General features: G+C 40.2%; 1 protein-coding gene across 1 annotated transcript; it reads right to left on the minus strand.

Moving 5' to 3' along the window:
* Positions 1-13,079: 13,079 nt before the first annotated feature.
* On the minus strand, positions 13,080-14,899 carry Ccer1 (coiled-coil glutamate rich protein 1). The gene has a single exon (XM_063255287.1). It carries the CDS (start codon positions 14,472-14,474, stop codon positions 13,194-13,196), a length of 1,281 nt encoding a protein of 426 aa, XP_063111357.1. The 5' UTR covers positions 14,475-14,899; the 3' UTR covers positions 13,080-13,193.
* Between the last annotated feature and the right edge of the window lie 257 nt (positions 14,900-15,156).

Consider the following 15,156-nt stretch of genomic DNA (forward strand, 5'->3'; position numbering starts at 1 on the left):
TTTAAATTTTGATTCTTCATCACATTTACCTTCTTTCTACTTCCATCCTGATAGTGGTTACTACTTTTATTTTTTATATTGTAATTGATTATTTTAGCTATGAGTGCCAGCGGCCAGTAATTCTCTCCATTCACTTCCATTAGTGACAGCTGATGCCTAATTTAGAGAATTATGAATTCTTCAATCGGGATGAGCTTTGTACTCTCACCTCAGAAGACATTGGAAAGAGTCCAGGAGCCAGCTCTTATGATTTACATATTCTAGCTTTTTTCTCTCTCTAAAATGTCTCAACCTTAAATAATTTATCACAGAACCTTTGGACATCAATTTACTGAGACTCAGCATTTTCTCATTACAACATCACAATATGCAGTATGACAAAAAAATTGGCTTGTATATTTACACAAAGTACATCCCCGAATAATATGAACTGAATTTCCTCTGACTCCCACCATTTCAGAGCAGGGTAAGTGACACAAAGAAACAAATTTAATGGCTTCCTACTTGACACTGACTAGCTTTGGGACCTTGGGCACGCGAGTAGCTCTTAGCCTGAGGTTTTTCATTAATAAGCTAAGAATATGTGCTTAGTACAGGAAATGACATAGGAGGAGTGTCTAGCAAAATTTGAGCATATAATAAAATAAATGTAGGTTGCTTTACATTTTGAAATCAGTAAATTGGAGAATGATAGTAATGTATGCTCAGGGTCACTTTCGGAGGAGGGAAATTACTGTGGTCATTTATAAGGAGATTCATGCACATGGTGATTCTGTAGCTCACTGGTCACCAAGACTGTGGAGCAAGGAGCTTTTTGATACCTTAAAGAGATTTCAATTTCTGTGAAGACCTATGCATTAGGACCTGCCTATTATACAGCATGTTGGAGTTCATGAGACCTGACCAGCTCCTTATTTACCCTTCCTGAAAGTAGGTTTGGTCACTTGTATTAAGTCACTATGTTTCTCTGTTACAGGCACTTACTAACCATCATTCATTTATAGACTTATTTTCTATTCTTTTTATAACATTAAAATTGTTGATGGCTTCCTACAGGCATGAATCCCCACTGCAAATAAATGATTCACTGTTTCCCTCTAGGAAGAAGAAAAATCACAGACAACTAACTATAATTGTAAAATAATAATAAAAGTATTAATAAGGTGAAGTGTTCGAAGTCCCTAAGGAGTACCTCCTATTTCTAGAACTGCAATTTTTGAAACCCATTATTGAGCAAGTTGTAAATGCAAGAAGTTCAGCTCAAGGTAAGGCAGAAACCGTTCTGATTTATGCTCTCATAGCAGTGGGTTAGCAGCTGGGAAGAGCTAGAAATAGGACAGTAATAAAAATATTAATTATCCTCTGGATACCAGACCAGCAAACAAGCAGATTTGTTTCCTTCCCTAATAAGTTGCTACTTTAATTAGTGGCTGTGACCATTAATAAATTAAATGATACTCAAGTCCCAGGAGGTGACTAGAAGAAGGCCAATGAACACAGACTTCTATGTTAACAACTCAGGATGAAAGTATTAAGTATTTAGTAATTTGGATTTAAAATTTAAGCATGTACATCACAAATTTGTTTATGGTTTACTTTTCACTATTAAAAGCAAAATTAAAAACCAAAATAAATGCACTGTTGTTGTAGGCTGTAAATGTCAATTAGTGATATTGATGTCAAGAGGACCACATGATATATTGCAGGAATGCTTCATACCAAATATTTTAGCAGCCTAAATTATTATGATGTACTAAAAATCAAAGATCATGGATCAAAGGGTTTTTGTGAGGCTATATTTTTTCTCTTTAAAATATGATGGTTTATATTATGGTTTAGTCTTGAATATTATAAAACACTAATATTAAAAAAATTAAAAATACTAATATTAAACACTGAATCATATACACATTCAAATGAATAGTTTAAATTTCTTACTATAGTGCTTTGTGCTGCCATTATCGCAATCTGTTTATATGTTGTAACTATATGTCCTCCAAAAACGCAGCCTTAAATACAATAATAGTGATCATTGGTTCACTTTTTAAAGTTTTATTTTTGCCACTAGGTGGCAACTGTATATTAATAGCAGTATAGTCTAAAAGCTACATAAAAAGGAAAAATAGAGTGGAAATGGAAGAAAAGGCTACTTTTATTTATTCTATCTTATATTCAAATATGTGTGCAGGAAATGAGGTGGAACAAAGTTTTTTTACAAAAAAAGTGAAACTATTTTTCCTTTTAGGAAGATAGTCATGTGTCTTGGTTACTTTTTACTCGTTGCTGAGACAAAATACTTGATGCCCAAGTTCGGAAAGGAAAGGTTTATTTCTTACAGTTTTTGGAGGTTTCTGTCCACACTCAGTTGGCTCCAAGGCAGGTGGGCATGGCTGGGCCACAGTTCATGGCGGCTGCAAACAGCAAACAGGAACCAGCAAAGAGCAAGACACACCTTCTTCCTGCTATTACATCACATCCTGGCTCCACCCCTAGATGGGTGTAGCACTATCATCATCAATACAAACACTAGACAATGCATCATCACAAATGTACAATGCAAACTCATGAGGCCTGGGGGACACAGACATAAACCATGACATTCCACCCCTGGCCCCCAGGGCTCATGTTCATCTTTTATACAAAAGACATTTAGTCCACCTCCAAAAGTAGCCAAAGTCCTAACAGTTTCTGTATTACTGAATAGTCCAAGTCCCAAGTCTCCTCCAAGATCTATAGTAAACTCTTAACTGTAACCCCTGTACAAATGTAAACCCCCTTTAACCTTGCTTCAACATTTCTGAAATTCAAAGGCACAAGATAAACATTACCATTCCAAAAGTTACAAGCAGGGGAATAGAAAGCATTGGAAACAAAGCAAGTCCAACATCCAGCAGGATGAACATTAAGTCCTAGAGTTCCATGCTCAGCATCTGAAGCAATCTGGTTACAAGCTCCAAAAGGCTTGGGTGATTTCACCCCATGGCACTTCCAGGGATACCAGCTCCTGCAACTTTTTTCTTAAATCCTCTCTGCTGGCTTTTTGCAACTTTCCTTGGATCATCCACGTTCCTGGCTTTTCCAAACTTCTGGGGTCTCCACTGCACCTTTGGCTTTCCCTTTACATCTTCACAAACTGCCCTCCCAGGGGCACACTGCTTGGCCTCCCAGGCCCTTTGCAATCGAGGTGGAAGCCCTCTTACCCTCAGAATTCATGTATTTTCCTTGCACCTAAAATCAGCACCTTGTGGATGCCGCCAAGGTCTGCTGCCAGCTGAAGCAGTAGCCAGGCTTTTCTCTCTCTTGGCTGTGGGGGTCAGTTGCCTGGATCGCCTGATTATGAGAAAAAGCTTCTCCACATTGCCGCCATTCTGGAACTTAATGTGGCCTCTGTCGCCATTCTGGAGCATGGTGCTCTGCAGCCTTCTGCTCTGAAGAAATTCTTTCACTTTTGCTGTGAGGCTGCAAAGGATGGGGACCTGCTTCTTGGGATGCCCCAGGGCCATCTTTCTTATCTCTCTGTTTCCCATCAACAATCAAAATCTCAACTCTGTCTTTACAATTCACAGCCTTTCTGGAATTTGCCTTCTGGCCAAACTCACAGCATTTTAAATTATCCTGCTGGGCTCTTTGCTCTAGATTTGAAACATAAAGCTGGCTGAAAGCCCCCAACAATAGCAATGGCACAGCCTCAATGTTTGATTGCTTTTTAATTTCTTTTTCAAGATTAATCAGTTGTCGGTGTCGCTCCCGGCCGGCAGGAAAGACACACGACAAAGTCTGGCGGTGTGCAACCTTGTCTTTATTTGTCTCCGCGTGGGCCCCGCGAGGCCTCCGCTCTGCCACCAGCCCTTTCTCGCCGGTGGACTTTCTCTATCTCTCTCTGTGCTTCTCCCTCGTGGCGGGAGAGGCATTCACTTTTATAGGGCAACAGTAGCCAATCAGTTTAAAGCGCGCGATGCGGGCTGACTGGCTAACATCAGCTGTTGCTAGGCAGACTATCTTACAGAGCGGGTTGTTTAAGTCGCCAGGGCAATCAGGGGGCAGGAAGCAGGCGCCAACTTGGCTCACTCGATGGGAGGGGCAATCTAGCTCAGGCTCCGCTCCCACCCACAGGCCCTACGTCCGCCAAGTAAGGCGACGGGTGTCGGCCGCGGCTCCCAACAATCAGTCCATTGCCCTTTGTCTCAATCTCAGGCAAAGTCTCTGGGCATGAGCAAAATGCCGACAAACTTTCTGCCAACCCATAACACACATTGTGGGGAGTCCAACAACCAATGCAGTTCTTCTTCCCAACAGAACCTCCCAAACCTGGTCTTTACCATCAAGCTTTCTATCAGCCTTCTGGTCTCCTGAGCTCTGACCAGAATCTCCTCTACAGAACAGCCTAAGCTGCTCCAGCTCTATGCATCCAGGCGACAACTGCGAACCTTTCCAAACTCTCAAGCCATTTCCCACAAGCCATTTCCAAAACCTCTTGAAAAACATGGTCAGATATACTCACAGCAAACGACCCCACTCCTCGGTACCAAATTCTGTCTTAGTCAGGGTTTTACTAGAGAGAACAGATATAACCTGGGATATACAGAAACAACAAGATTGGCTTACGATAGTCAGTCACAGAGTCCAATGAGGAAGCGTGCAGAGGGTGTCTATGCACTGGAGGCCGAAGGATTCAATCCAAGGTCTGGAGTTCACCCTAGTGTCTTGTGCAAGTCCACACCAACAGGCTGATGGGTCTGTGACAGAAGGCCGAAGGCTCTGTGATGAAAAGCTGAAGAGTCTACACTGGAAAGCTGAAGAGTCTATACTGAAAGTCAGGAGGTGAGGTCCAAACCAAAGGCGAAGACTGGAGCTTCTCCCAAGAAAGGAATGGATTCGTCCTTCCTCCTCCCCTTTTATACCTTGAGGTGATGACCCACCCTAGGGTGAGTCTTCTTCTACATCCTTGGGTGTAGAATTGCTAAACCATTAGTTAGCTTCTAACGGTCTCAAGTTGACAAACATGAGTTTTGGAAACAGCACAAGACTGAAGGAGGGGGCATACAATGTCACTTACCCTTTTACTTTTATTATTATTTGTATTTGTACATTTACGTGGTCTTGACCTCAGTTTGCCATTTTATATTACAGTTTCCCAGATAAAAGAATTATACATAAAATAAAAATTACCAAAAAATGAAAATCACCATTGAAGTTCTATTTTTTGGTAGTATTATTTAATAGCACATTTCATATTAGGTGAATAATCATGACTTTTATAAGAAATAGGAAATTAACATTGGTTAAGAGTCTTAAATTACTAGGAACAACCAAAAGTGGTATGCTAAAAATAGAATTATATTCATAGGAGAAAAACCCTCAATACTACAGAGCAGAATTATCAATAATTAATGTTTCAAAAACATATGAATGTATCAGAAATTCCAGGTTTGACAACTTAAACAGCTAAAAATGCCAAGCAATATCAACACAAGAATTTTAAAGAGAAATATAAATTTCTGCCCTTTATATGGTTCCTCGTTGTATCTGGGATATGAAGACATCATGAATAGATCTGAAATAAATGAAAAAGCAAAAGGACAAGCAGTTATCACTAGTTTTTGTTACATCTCTGACTACTTGGCTCTCTGAGGTATTACACTGCACTTCTTAAATTACATCTTGAATTCATATAACACAAACTTCATAGTGTGACATGTCATCTGGATTATGAAAACTGTGAGCTTGTGGTCTGGAATCTGAGTTAGTTTATGTTTTAAAAACAATGTCAAAAGAAAAGAAAAAATGATTAAAAATGAAGAAGACTCCCAAAATCTAGAGAGAGATCTACAGAAACAGGCATGGTATGTATAAGCAGTTCTATAAATAATTAGGAGGGATTCACCAAATGATAGTTCAAAAAATTGTACCTTCAAATCTTTATTGTCTTTAAAATACACTACTTTTATTTATTTTTCCTATCCAGCAAAACTAGGATGAATGCGTGGTCAAAGTTCTGTGTTTTAGAGAGTTTAAAATCAGAACTTCTTATTGTCAGAAATCAGATCATCTATATTAGCATGAAAAAGATAGTCTGCCTGTGATCTTCACATAATAAATATTCAGATATTATTTGCATAAAATGAAGAACAGGAGAGATTCAAGCTGATGACTTTGCAACACAAAAAAATAAGATCTTCAGTTTAAATTTATTCATATTTAAATTTTTACAATAACAGATTAGTATCTGGAAATGCAGAGCTAAAAATGCATGCATGATCTACATGTTAGAATCAGTCTATCATGCATGATAGACTCACATGTTATGCCATCTGCAGTGGAGAAATGTCACTAGCAACTTGCAAAATGTACTAAGGGTCACATATCAGAAGGTCATAGGAGATAGTGTCTATAGAACCATAAAAGTTACATAGAACAGTTTTGTTCCATCTTAAAATATTCTATAGTTGTCCATTACTTGTGGGTGCAATTTTCAGTCCTTCATTTTGGGCACCTTTCTGAATAAAGGATTTTTCTTTAGAGGAATTCTCTAGGGATGTATTTATATTTAAGTGATTTTTCTAAAATTGTTGACATGTAAAAGTTGAATTTTGCATCTTCAATGAATATATTCTGGAGTGAAATTATGCTTCACTAGAGGCATTGCCAGAGAAATATTTAAATGTGGTTTGTTTCAGGAATAGAGTTGTCTCAAATACTCCCCTCTCTGCCTCCCCATTCTGCCCCAGGAATAGAACAATTATGCAATATTACTATGTAGCCATGTATAGATACAGCAATATATTCAAAAATGTCCTTCCTGTCTTGATTGCTCTAAACAAATCATCTTTAACTCCTCTTGACCTATTCTAGGATGACTGATTCCATCTGAACCTTGGATACTGTTCAACATTTGTATGTGTGAGCTTAATAATTGTAATTAAATCAAGGATTTCAGTATTTCTACTTTAGGTTCCACTTATCGATATCACACTGGAAAAAAAAATTACTTTTTTTCTCCCTGACTTAGAACTCAAGCCAAGTAAGAAATTTCATTCTAGACAGATTGTTTTAAGTATAGCTACAAGAAAATGCATTCCAATAACACACTACATTGGTGGTTTTGAACTAAAGATGGAGAAAGTGGTCCTTAAACTATTTCCTTCTTTGAAACTTACATCCTTCACCTATTAAAGGAAATTTAAACTAGCAGTTCTCAAAATGATCACATGTTTAAAACTGATAAAGTATGTTGTATAATCTCAAATGTGTTTGGAATCTCACATCTATGTTCTAGTATTTTTAACTATTCTACTTAACATGTAGCTTGTACATTTATTTAACACAGCTTGGCATTTTCATGTATCTATGTCTTGTTATAGTGAGCTTACCTGTATGTGTAGTATAAAGCAGTATTTGGAATGAAGTAGTATCACAGTGATATCCAGATTTATTACACAGTTATAAAATTGTAAATTCTTATATTTTTGAATGTAAAACTTTGATTTAATTTTACAGATAAAAGTAATGTAATAATTACACCAGTTTTTCCAACTTCATTATTTTTCCCAATAAATATCTTTAGTGATAAACATACATATGAAATATTAAGCATTGTGTTAATATTGGTACGATTTACATAAACTTAGTTACTAATAGATATGATTTCCTCAAGCATTTCAGGTGTGTGCATTTTGATATTTAAAAATGTGTTCTAAAATGACATCCATTAAGGTATTAAGTGTCAACCGTAAGAGTAAACACTACCCCCACAAACCTAAGGAAAGAGTGATTGAGGATTGGGATAAAAGAGAGAAGATATTATTTGACATATATGTCCACATTTAGAAATTTATTTGGTTTTCATAATTTGTGTGTGCAGCTAAAATAACATATGATGATAGTTGTCCTCAAGAAAAGAAAAATTGATGAATCATTTTGTTAACTACTTTTGAGAGATCTTACATACATGACATGTCCAGTTATTTACATGTCCATTCTGGACAACAAGTACCTATGGTCTCATATTCATATTCACTGATTATGTTTAATGACTAGTAACTATTAAATGTCATTCTGCTGAGTTTTTGATAAGTATCAATTAGTTTAATTTGCATAATCTTGAGGCACTACAGATGAGGAGAACGAGAAGTCAAAATTTTTGGTAACATCCTTGAGGTCACAAAAGTTGTATGTTAAAATTTTGAATGTGCATGCTAAAGTCTTAATCATTAAACTTCCATCATGGTTCTGCAATGGGTATAATATCTGAAAACCACAGATATTGTCTTTAATGTACATGCTTGTGATTTAGAGATCTAGCTACAAACACACACTAATGGAATAGTCTAGTGAGTTCGAGCTTAAACACTTCTAACATGCTCTTAAGTGCTACAAATTCTGCGAGTTCTTGGACCACACTTTAAACCTCAAAGGACCAGATGAATGTGACCAGCAGTCAAAACTAAATATCAAAGACAAATTAGTTCATGCTTATTTAGGATAGCTACTAAAGTAGAATACCTGGATATTTCAACGGAACAGAATTGCAATGAGATTGTCCTGAGCATTGTTAAAGAATTTAGACTGATGACAGAATGTTCAGAATTTAACTGGGTTAATTTTAATTCTAAACTGAAGTTCATTGTATATTGACTAATATTTTGAAGTTTAGTATATGATGATTGATACTTTTTTACAGTCTGTATCATTCTCTTTCCTATCACTGGGAACAAATTCCCAACATCTGCATTTTAAAGATAGAAAGGTTTATTCTGTGTTGAGGTTTCAGTGCATGTTTGGCTGGCTCCAAGGCAGAAACTACATGGCAGCGAAAAAAGTTGCTAAACCCATGGCAAGAGACAGAGAGGAAATGGGAACAAGAATAAACTCTCCCAGCCTACAGCCTCCTTTCTCCAACCAGCTGTTCCTCTTAACAGTAGATTGAGGCACTAAACTCTTCATTGGATGAAGCCACCAGTGACTATAGTGCCCCTGATATCCAATCACCTTCCTGAAGCTCCACTTCTGAATGGATGAAGCTTTGGGGCAATGCTTTAACCCTAAGCCATAGTGCAGTCCATAGTATGATTCTTCTTCGATAGTAGGTGTTAGGCCTTTTATCTTGCTATCCCCCAAAATACATTAATACGTAGGGCTTTGGGGATGTGTTAGGGTGATGGGTGTGTGTTATGGTTTATGTCAGTGGTCCCCAAGCCTCATGCAATTATGGACTGGACTAAATCTAGCACTTGTGATTGGTTCTTTGTCTAGCGCATGGATTGGTGATGTGTTTCACCCAACCAGGAGTGGACTCATGAGAAAAAAAGTAAGACAGTGTGTGACATAGAATTATGGATGCCTGATCACTGGATTGGTCCACTGATTGGACTGACATAGTTCCGGATGTGACTGAATCACTTTACTGAGGACAGAAGACACATCCTGGGTATGATGCCAACCAATAGGCTTGTACCCCGGTGCAGTATAAAGAGAAAGAGGAAAGGCAGAATTGTGAGGACTTTTTTTTTTTTTTGCCTGTTATGCCATGAGCTGTTTCTCCTCTGCCAACCTCAACTGCCTTGGAAGCAGCTCACCACAGATGAAAAGTTATACAAACTGAGCTAAAAGAAACCTTTCCTCATTTAACTTTTGGGTGTTGAGTATTCTGCTCAACAATAAGGAACCAATTAGACATTGTATTTGGTGCCCACAATAAGCCTAAATGATAACAGAATATTAACTTGAGGAAGGAGAAGGCCATGGTAACTGCCTAATGTCACAGGTAACCTGGGCTCAAGGACATCAAGGCCTCTCTACCTATGCCCAAATTCTTTTCTTACCTTCCATCAGTTTGGAGATGATGCTATCAAATTATAAGAAAAATGTTAATACTAAACGAGCTGAGTCACAACAGTACACTGATTTTTGTTTTAAATATACAGAAAATTCAGGCCAAAGTTACTCAAGTTTTAATTTCTTTCATATGAATCTGTCCAATATAATATAGTTTCACTTATTATTTTCTTATGCTGTGTTATTTCCTTATGTTTTAAAATCCAAAATCCATTCAAGAAGTTTTCTTTGTCTTATCTACTCCCTTGCCCCATGAATTCCTGTGAGGTGAAGTTTGTATTATTTATTTCCAAGATATATACAATTGGTGTAGTTCATGATAGACTGATTTCATCTTTTGTATGTATTTTAATAGAACTAAATAATTTTGAAATGCTGTCTGCTTTATATACAGATGTGATAAAATTTTATGGTATCATACTCAGAACTCAAAATTGACCTGTCAGGTGTATTTACTATCTTCAGAGGACTAATATTTTTCACAGGAAAAAATGTGTTCTGTGGAGACAGAATAATAAGGGTAAATCAAAAATGCTGTCAGTCAAGAGAGAAAAAAACAAGAATTTCCACTCTTAAAAAAAATCTTCACAACAGGTATAAAATGTGCTCAATAAGCCTAGAATTTCTAAGTGTTTTCCCCCTGAAAATTGGCAGTATCCCAGTTCTTGTAAAGTAGTACCTCCATAACATTTCTTTATCACCATGTCCACTCTGTCAATATTTGAAATAATCATAATGAGCTTTCTTTGGAAACTGGTATTTTTTTTCTTCAAAATACATATTTCTATGAGGGGATGTATTCTGGGTCATATTAAGATTTTAAATCTTAGTGAATCAAGTTGAATCCAACAAGTTGTGCAAAGGTTTACAATGGATGCTGAGAACTTGGTGCTCCCACCAAGCTGAGTACTGGAACCCATGCCACTCTACTACGTGACCACATGAAGGGAGGCATCAGAGAAATATGAAGATTGAGCACTGGGATGCCGATCCTTCTAGCCCTCATTGTCACTTATTTCATATTACTCTACAGGGTTAGTAAATCATCATCATCATAACTGGCTAATAAAAAGTTCCAAGTAAAAAATCATTCATCATTTATTAATTTTTCATTCATAATTTTCCCGGTGTCTATCTTAGAAACTCTGGGTAGCACAGGAATTGTGGGTAGCTTGTAGGAATGGCTTTTGCATACCTCTTCTCGCTGGCTGGTCCTTCTGCACCTCTGATCCTTCAGTCCTCAGTTCCCTGAGCTCAGCACGCTTTTGCCAGCTTTGACCTGAGATTCAGCATCCCCTCTTCCCACATGGTGTATACCCCCAGCCTCATGATTTGGTTCTTTGCTTCGTCATTTATCATTTCATAATGATTACTTCCTTCAAAATAACTACAGTGAGCCATTTGTCTAATACTCCTCTTAATGTCTTTTTTACTGAAAAATTTATGCAACATATGAATAGATACTTACTCTTTTATTTTTGAACATTATCATTGTTCACAATGCTGGGAACCTAATAATTTAGGAATGTGGAATGATAGTCTGTGGGCTAGAATGTAAAATCCTCTAGCACTGCTCATGTTTACACCTGTACAGTGATTAGAGGATATTGTTAATTCTGAATTAGTGAATTAACGTATCATGCATTGTGGATTGTCCAGATGTGACTGTGAAAAACTCAATCCCAATTGAAAGGGTTTCTTTAACAAGACTATAATTTACTTTGACCTGCTGATTTTCAGGGGATGTCTCATTTAAATATTTACAGGATATGCCTTGTAGGAATTTATTGACTAGTATTAGGATTGAGATTTTCATTTTCCCTGTACATATTCATTAGAACAATAATAGAAAGGCAAATGAGTGGTCAATTCAAAGCAATTTGATAGGTCCTTCAGAAATTACATCTTGCAGGAAGTCATGATTTCAGAGTATTGTTAAATATTTGGTTACTGACTGCTATAAATTACAATGCTAGGCATAATATTTAAAGTACTTTGATAGATCATTCAGAAATTACATCTTATAGAAAGTAATGATTTCAGAGTCTAATTATATATTTGGTGACTGCTATCATTTGGAATGGTAAGTGTAATTTTAAAATTCTTATACTGGAGATTCCTTTTTCTCTCTTCATCCTATTGAATATGGAAATACTGCGGTGGAGTCATCTGACATTTAAATAACAAATGAGAAAAGGGTACTTCATTATTTAACAACTTAAACTTATCACCTTGAAAGCTGCACACAGAGGGCATAAATCAGTGAAAATCCACATCCTGGTAAAATACCACCATATAGTCTTCTCTTCAACCAGTAACCGTTAATTACGTCCTACACAGCATAATTTAAAAAAAAAAAAATACAATCTTGGAAAAGGCAGGATCAAATTCTTTATCTATGTTATGGATGGAATCTTTTATTAAATGCCCAGGAAAAAAGAAATATGTTATTTCTTTAAGAAATGTTTGAAGAGGGTCAGGTTTGAATGACTTATTCTTCACAGCAAACTATTTAGATATTTTCAGAAACTATCTCACGCAGGCTTTAACTTTTATTCTTTATAAATCTTAGGGAAAAAAATAAAGTGTTCTACTGCCCAAAAGGTCATTTTTGTTTTAAATTCGTTCTCTAAAAGCTCTATGGTTCCTCTGAACTTATTACTCAAGGAATATGTCCGGGGACAGGGGTACAAACCCTAAGCTATGTTCCACCGTTTGCAGTTACCTTGGTTTTTAACCAGGTGTGCAAGTTGACTTGCATGGGATATGGATTGCTGAGGCCATGGCAGGGAACCAGTTCCACAGAAGCAACGCCATGCTCTTCTGAGGAAGATCCAAAGCGCTGTGGAACAAGGAATATAAATGAGCGATGCCACACAGAACTGCCAATGTGGGTTACCAAAATACAACCTTCACAAAGGAATTCTGAAAGGGGGGGAAATTGCACAGAGAACTCTACTGTTGAAAAGTAGTTTTAAAATAGCTTCAGATTTTAGAGTATAGTTACTTTCCAGCTATCACATCTGCTTCTTAGGTACGCCACTGTCAAAATACATTAATCCCATGCTCATTAGGTAGACAAGTTGTCTAGGGGGGAAACGGCAAATGACCATATCCAAGATGTAGTAGTAAAATATTTGTTCTTTAATCATTTCCAGTAAAATAGTATTTGAGAGTTCCTCTGCCCCACTCACACTCGTACACAACACACCATTGTTTAAATATTTTTATAATGGCCAAAGAAGGAGTTTACACGGATATGTTTATTAGTGGAACTCACTTTTAAACCAGATTTTAATAAGCCTCTAGTCCATTTCAATCTCAGACCAATTCTCTTTCCTCAATTCCCTTGGACATAGCTAATGGTCAATGTCCGGTATCATGAACAGAGGTTCCTGAGGCACATCCTGAATCATCTGATCCAGGGTTAAGTAGGCATAGTTTATAAAGTCCTTTCCTCCATCTTCTTCAGCCCCTACGAAGGCAGATAAGGGCATTTCCAGAAGCAAATGGTTTTCTTCCCCTCTCTGCCCTTCCTCGGGCCCTTGTTCTAGCTTCTGCCTGTCTTCTTCCTCTTTCCCCTCTTCCTGATGGTTGGCCTCTTTTACCTCCTCCTCTAAATCATCCATTGCCTCTGCCTCCTCTTCCTCTTCTTCCTCTTCCTCTTCCTCCTCTTCTTCCTCGGCCTCTGTCTCCTCCTGGCTCACTTCCCCTCCAACAAATCCCTCCTCTTCATACTCCTCCTCCTCTGCATTAAACTGCTGCAAGTAATCCTCCTGCTCCTCCTCCTCCTGCCCCTCTTGCTCCCCCTTCTCCTTTATCTCTCCCATCTCTTCCTCCTCTCCCATCAGCTGCGGGGCAGGAGATTCTTTTTTCTCCACCGGCAGAGGACTCAAGACTAGAGAGGGATTCTGCAGGTAGCTGTAAAAGGTCTCCGGCAGCACCGAGTTTTCTTCGCTGTCGCTGGGGGGCGCGTCGTCGCTGGAGGAGCCCGCGCGGGCCTGCTGCGCCTTCTGCGCCCTCTGCTGGCGCTCCAGCTTCTCCTGCTGCCGCATGTCCTGGTAGATCTGGTTCATGATGAACTGCGTGGTGTTGCGCGGCGCCCTCATGCCCGGGGCCCGCCAGCCGTACAGGTTGACCGGCCGCAGCAGCATGCTCAGATCCACGGGCGGACCCCTCGGGCAGGAGCGGCGCGGGGGGCGACGCAGGCGGCCCCTGCGACCCCAGCGCTTCTTCCTCCCGGGGGGCCTCGCCCAGCCCGGGTTCCAGGGCGCACACCAGCATGAGCAGCAGCAGAGGCAGAGCGGATGCAGACCGTACACCCGCATCATTTCCACCGGGCAGGGGGGCTTCTGGAATCCCGCCGGAGGGGGGCGCCAGGGCCACCCGCAGCGCCCCCAGTTAGGGTACCAGCAGGGCCTTCGCGGTGGCTGGAACCAAGGGCCTGAGGCATGCTGTTGCTTGGACTTTTTCCTGGGGGGCTCATAGCGGGGCTTGCTGCCGTGGCTGTAGCGTTGCTTGTGGACCGGGGCTCCCCTGCGCCTTCGATGGCAGGAAGACCAGGTGCCTAGGTGGGCAGAGGATGACCAGCCGCCCCCCAGATTAAGAGGGTCTTCCTTTTGGAAGAGGGTCTGGGTCATGATTTCGGGAGCCCCCCCGAGGTCGAACTGGGAGCGTCCTAGTGGTCAAAGGTGGCCAGATCGGACGGCACGAAGAGCGTCCTCAACCTGTGTCACTGCGCGGCGCCGCGTGCCTGGCTCTGGGATAGCGCCTGCCTCGCCTGGAGGACCCTCTCTTCTCTTCTCCGCGTTCTAGCTCTTCCTAATCGCTTGTCCTTCGCACCCGGGTTGTCTTGCCCAGGTGGGCTGGATGGGACTGGGGCTGGGATGGATGGTGGGGGAGGAAGGTGTTGGTGGGCGACACGCAGTGAGAGCCGCTCCCGGGTCCCACATTCACCCACCTCTGCAGAGGCGCGGGCTGGGGACTGGGGAGGCAGGCGGTGCGCGTTCACGTGTCTGCTCCCTCTCAACCCAGGTGCTTCACGGTGGCCGTCCTGGCCGGACTGAGGCGGTGCTGGCAGCGGCAGCCCTTAAATACCTTCTGGAGCCCTGACGTGTACGCTGCGTTCTTGGTTGCCCATGACGACAGCCAATCTGGGTGCAGATAGTTAGCCCTGCCTACGGAGGCGTGGCCTGGCTGCTGCTAAGGGACCCTGGTGGACGTTTGTGACGCAGTAGTGGAGAGGTGGGGGGAGGGGCAAGGCTAGGTGGGCGCTGGCCATCCCAACCAATCGGCGGTTTATATAAGTTTTGAATCGTGTTG

This window comes from Cavia porcellus, unplaced genomic scaffold (assembly GCF_034190915.1).
Source record: "Cavia porcellus strain 051 isolate PalLab524CR breed Dunkin Hartley unplaced genomic scaffold, mCavPor4.1 scaffold_8, whole genome shotgun sequence".
Lineage (NCBI taxonomy): Eukaryota > Metazoa > Chordata > Mammalia > Rodentia > Caviidae > Cavia > Cavia porcellus.